Consider the following 9,968-nt stretch of genomic DNA (forward strand, 5'->3'; position numbering starts at 1 on the left):
CAGAAGGTTGATGTGCAGCTACCTCATCTGTTGAGGCCTGTGATATAGTGTTAAACAAAGAGTGTAAGTAGTCACTTTTGAGACTATATTCCACAAAAACACCTTTAAAACACAGTCAGACCATCAACTTGAACAAACCTAGAACACCATCAGAACATCAATAAGAGCACCATCAGAACATCAATAAGAACACCATCAGAACACCATTAGAACATATTGAGAACATCAGAACATAAATCATATCACCAGAAGATGATTAGATCACAATTGAAACAAAATCTGAACACCATTAGAACACCATCAGAACACCACTTGAACACCATCAAAACACCACTAGAACATCATTACATCTCCATCAGAACAAAATAAGAACACCTTTAGAACACCACCACAACACCATTAGAATACGATCAAAGCATCATTAGAGCACCATAAGAACACTACCTCAAAACTATTAAAACATGAGACCATTAATCAGAATGTTGCCAGAAAACCATTAGAACAATGTAAGAACATCAATCAGAACACCTCCAGAACACCATTAGAACACGACCAGAGCACCATGAGGATAGAGCCACGACACCATTAGAACAGCATCAGAATATCATTAGAACGCCATCACATCATTAGTAAACCATCAAAACACCATTAGAGCACCAGAAGAACGCTGTAAGAAAATCACAACAATATCTTTAGAACACCATCAGAACACCTTTAGAACATCAATCAGAACACCACTAGAACACCATTACATCACCATAAATACAAAATAAGAAGACCGTTTGAGCACTTTCACAACACTATTAGAACACCAATCAGAACACCCCAGGATACTGTCAGTATATCAATACGAACGCCACCAGAAAACCGTCAGTATATCAGAACATCCCTAGAACATCAATCAGAACACCATTACAAACACCATCAGCACACCACCGGGAACACCATTAGAACATGGTCAGAGCTCCACCAGAATACCATTAGAACACCATCAGAACATCATTAGAACACCGTCAGATCATAACCAATACCTCCATCAGATCACCATAAGAACACCACCAGTACATCAAACCACCAACAGAACACTGCCAGAGCATCTATCCAAACAACCTCAAAACGACATTAAAACACCACCAGAACATCATTAGACCACCATGAGAACACCAGTAAAGCACCATTCGATTATTAGAACCCCATTAGAACACCATCAATCAGAACACTGTTGGTGGTGTTCTTTAGAACACTATCAGAACATGATCACAACACTGTCAAAACACCACCAGCACACTGTTAGAATACCATTAAAATATGACCACCTCCCCAGAACACTTTTAGAACACCATAAGAACACCATTAGATCACACCAGAACATATTAGAAAACCACCAGAACACCATTAGAGCCCTATCAGAATATCATTAGATCACAATCCAGACGCCATCAGAAAACAATTAGAATAACACCAGATTACAAATACAGTACCATTAGAACACAATTAGGACACCACCAGAATGTCAATCAGAATACCTTCAGAACACTATTAGACCACTTCGACACCACCAGAACACCAAAAGTACACCAATCAAAAGACCTTTATACACCAAACCGTTAGAACATCAGAACACGATGAGAACACCTGGGGAACAGCTTTTGAACACCATTAGAACACTGCCAGAACATCAATCTGGTCTGTAGTGATCGACTCTGTAGAAAGTCGGCGACCTCTGCGCACTATGCACCTCAGAATTCACTGATCCCACTCTGTCATTTTACGTGGCCGACCACTCTGTAGCTGAGTTGCTGTCATTCCCAATCGCTTCCACTTTGTTATAATACCACTGACAGTTGACTGTGAACACACTCCTAAACCTTGTGGAAAGCCTTCCCAGAACAGTTGAAGCACTTATAGCTGCAAAGGTAGGGCCGACATCATATTAAACCCTATGGATTAAGAATGGGATGTCACTCAAGTTCATATGCATGTGAAGGCAGACGAGCGAATACGCTTGGCAATATAGTGTATCTATTGACGTCCCTGCTCATAAGCTAAAGCAGGATAAAGCTTTTCTAGCGTTGAAAACATTTACCACAGCCTGAGATAAAATAATTAGACATCACATACACAAAGGATAGCTTCAATAAAGGGTTTATTTATTTATTAACTAGTAAATAATGTATTACAAAGTAAATATGCATTAAATTACGGATTTTGACTGATATACATACAGGAGTCAGATACATGAAATTTATCTGAGAGATACTCTAATTCAGTTTACTAAAACATTCTAGCGACCTTTTGCTGGCCCTTTGAAGCTTATGAAGTCCAGAGGATCATGGGAGGCATGGGCCCTCCAAAAATAGGGGTTAAGTGTTAAAACATTGTTAAAACGCCATTATCTAGTAGTACTGTCTAAAAGGTATGTGTATGTGTTACTTGTGTTATCCTGTGTTGGGAAGTGAGGTTATTGCGTGGGCGTTTTGTGTTGCGAGCTGGTCATTGTAAAGGTGAAGTGTATGGCTGGGGACTTCCCCAGTAATTTTGTGCTTATGTAAGTGTCTTTTCTTCTGTATCAATTAAAAGAATTTCATGCAGCAGAATCATGGCCTACACATAGGGGTTACCTATATGCTACTGTATGCAAGCCACTCCTTTTGGGGCAGAGACAGGGGTTTGATAGGTTTTAGCATATGAGGTTAATGAATAAGCCATTTGAAATTCATAAGGGACACATAGCTTTTAATTCACCATCAATCCACTGAATATAATTATTTTCCTTTGGTCCTGAATCTACTCAGCATAAACATAATACATGGAAAGCCATTCTGATACACTATCTGACAATCATATTACTACAGTCTATATCATTTCTTATGCAAATACATTTCATTTACATTAACAAATACACCTTTCAAAAGAAAAGAATTATTAAGATTACACTATTAATGCTGGAAGAAAACAAATACAGTAGTTTTGAGGGACAGAACTGCCTCCTCCTCTTGACTAATAGAAAACGATTATTGTAGACTTAAAAAGTGGAAAGACAGAAAAATAAAGAAAAAAAATAAAACCATGCATTTCAACATTATAACTAGCTCTTCGTTAAGCTTATGGCAATTTCTGATTGAGAGTAACAATTATGACAAATGACACAGAAAACTCTTTGTAGAATAATTGATATTTAACCAAAACACAAGTCGTCTGAAAGTCTGAGATTCAGTTCTGAATTCAGTCACTGGATGGCACTGTGGACACAAGTCTCTTATAAAAACCATTTCTCAGCTTGGGCATGATTCTTGAACTTGTCATCATAAAGGGTTCTTGTGTTTAGAGGTAGTTCTGAGTAAATATTAATTTGAGAGATTAATTTCCTGCAGACTTTAACTCTTGAGAGATGCTATGGTAATGGTGTTATGTGTTATGATTATTGGTCATTACTGGCCATTTCCAAAACTGCCCTTAGTGCACTTGTGGGTCCTAACAGTGTTAAAATGTTTGAAACTCTGTCCCACACTCTGAGCAGTGATACGGTTTCTCTCCTGTGTGGACGCGCTGGTGTCTTTTGAGACTACTCTGTTCAGAAAAACACTTCCCACACTCTGAGCAGTGATATGGTTTCTCTCCGGTGTGAATGCACTGGTGTATTTGGAGACTACTCTGTTTAGAAAAACTCTTCCCACACTCTGAGCAGTGATACGGTTTCTCTCCTGTGTGGACGCGCTGGTGTGTTTTGAGATGACTCTGTGCAGTAAAACTCTGTCCACACTCTGAGCAGTGATACGGTTTCTCTCCGGTGTGGATGCGCTGGTGTATTTGGAGACTACCCTGTGTAGTAAAATTCTTCCCACACTCTGAGCAGTAATGCGGTTTCTCTCCTGTGTGAATGTGCTGGTGCTTTTTGAGAGTACCCTGTTCAGTAAAACTCTGTCCACACTTTGTGCAGTGATATAATTTCTCTCCTGTGTGGATGTGCTGGTGTACTTTGAGATTACTCTGTGTAGTAAAACTCTTCCCACACTCTGAGCAGTAGTGATTTTTCTCCTTGCTGTGTTTCTGTGCTTGTCTGCTAGATGTCTTCATGTGGAGGGTACCAGATGAAGCCCCCTGAGTCCTGGAACGTCTCTGGATGCCATATTATTATATATATCACTAGTTACAGCAGCTTAACTTTCCTCTTGGTGGAATGTCCTGCTGTGTTTACAGAAACACATTTAAGATGAGTAGGAAAGTGCAGGAGAAGACTTTATACTGGGCATCTTTATTTCTGTAAGAAAAAAAAATATATAAGCTCAATGTGAAATGAAACAAAACTAGTCTAATACAAATCAAGAATTCCATCAAATGGCAAGTGTAAAGAAAGAATTAACATCCATCAGATGAGGAAAAGCCAATAACCTAATTACTCAATTTCCTTCCCTACACATTATAAACCACTGATGTCATGTTGAAAAGCAGTGTGTCATGTTGCTATACCAATACCAACACTAACAATAACTTAGCTAAATTGACTGTGATTATTCAAAAACCACCAGCATTTCATACTGTGGTCAACAACATTTGGCAGTTAAAAATAAATATGCGTAAATCTATAGTCTCTGGTGATTTGTAGAGTTCTGTCTGCGGTTTTGTGATCCCTGACTTGAACTTGCGGCCTGAATCATAACGGTAGCAATTAGCAGTGTTTTCAGCAGTACTTCGCAATCTGCTCCCCATACCAGCCGTCATTTAAATTATTGTGTAATAATGGACTATAATATTAACATCCCTAAAGAGAACATAGAAACCATTAAGAATTTCTGTTGGTTCTTGGGGGTTTGTAATGCGTTTTAGCTTTTCTTGATGGGTTGATAATGTAAAGGAATGGTTTACCAGGTGACCTAGTGACTGATTCCAGATACATTTCTTATTCTACTTGGAAACTAGTGGTCTCTAATGGTAACCATTAGAAAAAACATTTTTTAATCCTGATGGTCTTTATTCAGCAGGGGTTACCATGCTGCAGCCAGCTTACACAGAATAATTCTGGCAAGGTTGAGTATTGCTGACTATCAAGCAACCATGTGCTTATTTTCCAAGTTTTAAGGTTGTAGTAAAATGTTAATGTAACAGTAAACTTACCGACATCATAATCTATAATAAAAGCGCTCGCAAAGTGTTTTAGGGCCACTAATATAAATAAAGATAGTAGACTTTAGAATAAAATCGTAATATTTCGAGACAAAAGTCACATTTTTAGAATAAAATCATAATATTTTGAGAAGAAAGTCATAATATTTCGATGATAATATATTACGATAATAATTACAACATTAAAGTGGGATACTACCAGAAAAGGTAGCAGTATGGTGGCCAAAGGCTTTGCAAAGGGAAGGCACCACTTCATGTTAAATGAGGGGCGTTGAGTTAGTGGGGTTATACTTTGATATTGATTCGCCCATAAAGAAACACTCAATCTCCCTGTCTCTCCTGCACATCAGCAGTGAAGAGTTTATCCAGTTCTTTAACACACTTAAGAAATGTTATTCCTTGTGAGTTTGTAAGGAAACCCAGAGCACTCACTGAACTGGACTGATGGAAAGCCATTGAATATAGAGAGTTTCTGCTGTACACAGACCTGTTATTCTGCTTCCCATCTTGGACACTACCATGTACAATAACTTCCTGCTGTTCTTGACAGTTTTAGTAAAGCAGCCTTGTGCCAAAAGTGTAATGATCGTGACTGCTGAGCTGTTTTGTACAAGAGAGCTTTACAGAACGTTTGGCTGAAGATGTGCAGATTCATGATCCTCTTGATTCAGTCTCTGCATTTCTTGATTAAAACTATGCAAAAGATCTGAAAAATATGATCAGAAAAGCAGAGCTCAAGCTGTTCATCTATCAGAGCAAACATCTGCTCCATGTCACTTTTTGTGGACTTTGTGTAAAAAGTCCTTAAAAGAGGACATTTCACTGAACTAAAGCCAGAAAAAAAGACAATTTCAGGAAATTCATCTAGCCGAATTCTGCCTAAAGCTGAAAGATGGTGACAGTTCCTTCTGCACAGGAGATCAAAACTCTTTAGCTGGAAACTCTGAACAGTCAGATATCAGAACGTACATTATATACCACAGATTCAGTGACAGGATTCAACCATTTTAACGCATACAGAGTGTAAGATCTTTCCTGTTTACTGTACAAGGTTAAAGTGGACAAATTGAAAATAAAGTCCGTTTTGCTTCCATTCAGAAATGTACATATTTCATACTGCATGTGATTACAGTTTGACCAAAACAAGCCCCCAGATTGTCTACCTTCTTGGTAAAAGTTACTTTCTGTAATTTTTCTTTGTCTTGTTCTAGTACAGAGCTTATTTAGAGCATTCTTTATTATTCACTGTTTTATTGTTTTTACAGTTGCCATTTATTAAATTTTTTTTGTACTTTTTTTAAAAAACATCTTATGTACATATTTCAGAAAATGTACAGACTAGTGGAGTTTGAAAAAAATAAAATCTACAAATATTGTAACAGAAAAAAAGAGTGACTTGGTCACCAAATTATAAGAAAGAGAAAATAATAAATCAGAATACTGAAAATTAAGACCAGGCTGGAGCTGACTGGTCCTGCCATGCTGCTCTAAATGGCCTACACTAAACATAAATGTACTCTTACCTGTTGTAATATAACTCATAACTAACAGTGATAATAATTAATAATTACCTTAATTTCATGTTAAATTCTTCAGCCACTTACGAAGATGCAAGAAAAGAGTTTACATTATGCTGCACTCCAGAGCTGCACTCTGAGCAGGAATGGGACTCAGTTTAAAAGAGAAAAAAGCCAAAGAGACACAGAAGTGTCAGAGATACAAAACTCATGAAATTAACTGAAACTCAAGGCTCATTATAACCTGTAAAAGCTGAAATGTTATAAAGTGTAAAAATGGTTCGCACATTAACTATTTCTGCTCAAATAAAGACTTTGAATGAACCGTTCTTTAAATCAAACTATTTATTTAAGTTCACAAAAACTAGTTCAATTAATTGTTATTCTGCAAAGTCGTTTTTAGGGTGAACTGTTCAATGTGTACATACCTATTAACATATCAGATTCCAGCTGGTTTTACCAAAACCAAACATTCCAGCTGGTGGCAAGAACAGCTGTACAACCTCCACATTCCAAAGATGGAACAATTATTTGATCTACGTAACGATGTTTAAATTAGGCTCAATCAGGTCTCCAGAGTGTTCTTCCAGCATATTAGCTAGAACTAGCAGAGAACATTGCGTAGTGCACTGTAAAAAAATCCAACTTGAAAAAATGTTAGGCAAATTTAAAAAATACAGTTGGCTCAACTTTCTCATGATGATTTAACTCACTTGAAGACCTGCGCTGTATCATGTCGATTTCCTGCATTCCTTAAACGGTCAGTCAGGTCAAACTGAAGACTTATATCATGTCCTTAGTGTTTTGCCACTGGAAGAAAGTCCACTTGAAGCAAAAGCACCAGAGTCCAAGTCAAGCACTGAAGTTCCCATGCATGTTCGAAGCATGACATTTGTGGAAAATAGCGGAATCTAAAGCATAAAAAAATGAAAGTAAGGACATGTACATCGCACTTACACGCCTAAATTAATCTCTGAAGATTATGTTTCTAGTTGCAAAGCGATAAATGGCTGTGGGCAATTGTGGGAACTAAAACAACGAAACATGTAAGCCAAGACATACACATCGCACTGCCACGCCTAGATTAATCTTTGAATATCATTCATTTTTTTTTTAAATTGCAAAGCGATCGACGGCTGTGGCCAATAGCGGGAACGAAAACAGAAACACATGTAAGCCAAGACGTATACATCTCACTACCACGCCTAAATAAATATGTGAAAAATTTTTAGTTGCAAAGGGTGCAACGGCTGTGGACAATAGTTGCATATACAACACAAATACCTGTAAGCCAAGACATATAAATCAAACTACCACAGCTAGTTTAATCTGTGAATATTTTTTTTGTTGCAAAGCGATCGATGGCTGTGGACAATAGCGAGAACTAAAACACCAAAACATGTAAGTCAAGACATATATATTGCACTACCATGCCTAAATTAATCTGTGAATATTATTATTATTTTTTTTATTGCAAAGCGATCGACGGCTGTGGACAACAGCGGAAAATAAAACACAAACACATGTAATCCACGACAAACACATTGCACTACCTCCTCTAAATTAATTTATGAATATTATTTTTTTAGTGCAAACCGATCGACGGCTATGGACAACAGCGGAAACTAAAATAGAAACACATATAAGCCAAGACATATACATCGCACTACCACACCTAAATTAATCTGTGAATATTATTATTTAGTGGCAAAGCGATCGATGGCAGTAGACAATCGTGGGTACCAGAACAGAAACACATGTAAGCCAAGACATATACATCGCACTGCCATGCCTAAATTAATCTGTGAATATTATTGTTTAGTTGCAAAGCGATTGACGGCTGTGGTCAATCGCGGAAACTAAAATAGAAACACATGTAAGTGTTACAGACCCCAGGCCTAGGGGAAACCCAGGGTATGGTACAAAGCCCGATTCCCTTAATAATAGAGAGAACGGACAAACGTTTTGGTGTGCAATCCTCTGGCGTTCAAATTTATTCATACAAAAATACGAAAGCAAATTAAATACTTGAATATGAATTCATATAAATCCTATTGATTAAATACTCACAAAAACAATAGAAAATGAAAAACGAAATAAAGACTACTAATTAACTAAATAACCCAATTAATCACTAATGGAATAGTAAATGAACAAACAACCAAACAATGTTCTCAATGAGATAAGCCTAAAGACAAATATCAATTTGAAATACCCAAACTCATGAATAGACAAAAAAAAGAGAACAATTTAAATTAATAAACCAACTTGTTTAACTCAGCTTATAAGTAGATATAAGAAAGGAAAATAGAAAAGAAAACCAAAGCAATGAATACCAATGTGATAAAAACCCTGAAACACATGTAAACCATAATAAAATTTCACAGTTTCAGGGTAAAAGGGAATACTAAAACCAGTTTAAAGTGCAAATGCAATTGAAGTGCTTCTTGACTCAACTTATAAGCATTAACACGACAGTAATTCAATCCAATGTGCGTATTTCACTTATAGCAGCACTCGAACACAACACATACACAACAGCAAAGCCTTCCCTCACAGAGAACCCCTGTAAAAGCACTATAGCAGCTTAGTTAGGCTGATGCTAAAGTTAATGTTAGTACCTTTTTACTCAAGCTGATCTGCTTTTAAAAGACATGAAGTTTATTACAAAACCCAAACCAAAGAAAAGAATGAAAGAGAAGCACACAAATAAAGAAGTTAGCTCAACATTTTTAAAACCCAATATGAATAACAAAAAAAAACAAAAAAAGTATAAGGGTGTTGATGCATCTTTATCAAGATTTCCAAACCCTTACACTATCCTGGCATCTTTCCTACTAATAAATCCTAAGAACTCAAAATTACTAATCCTGGATATTAGTATACACCAGGTACAGTGAGGTATGTTCCTGCTTGATACTTAGGATCACTGACCACTGCATAAGCCCCTTGTTTCCACTGTTGGTACACTGGCTGGCCTGGGTGCAGGTAAGTAAAAACTTCTTTTGGTTTAACTGCTCGTGATGATTGTCTCAGCACAGGTTCAACGGTGTCCTTTTGTCCTTTTCTGTGTGTTGACCTTCTAGCTCACAGGGTTTGTCTGCCTTTTCAGCCTTCCTATGCAAGCGTCTCTACCTGAAGCCTCCTCAGCTCCACCTTCCTCCATTTTATTACTCTCTTAGATGTTAATGGAATTCTCAATTCTCACACTACATATCCAGTGATCTGCTGTCTGTGTCTGTGTGAGTTTTTCAGACACATACCTCGTTTTTCAGACTCATTATGTGTCATCTGATCTTGCAAATCATCAGCAGCATGTTCCTCTTC

General features: G+C 37.3%; 1 protein-coding gene across 1 annotated transcript in view; it reads right to left on the reverse strand.

The window, feature by feature from the left end:
- The window catches only part of LOC118817135 (zinc finger protein 850-like), a 267,264-nt gene that overhangs the window by 16,114 nt on the left and 241,182 nt on the right, over positions 1-9,968 (reverse strand). The window contains 1 exon segment of the mRNA XM_036583844.1: positions 3,500-3,891. Coding sequence (XP_036439737.1) covers positions 3,500-3,891 — 392 coding nt within the window.

Source organism: Colossoma macropomum, unplaced genomic scaffold (genome assembly GCF_904425465.1).
Source record: "Colossoma macropomum unplaced genomic scaffold, Colossoma_macropomum, whole genome shotgun sequence".
NCBI lineage: Eukaryota > Metazoa > Chordata > Actinopteri > Characiformes > Serrasalmidae > Colossoma > Colossoma macropomum.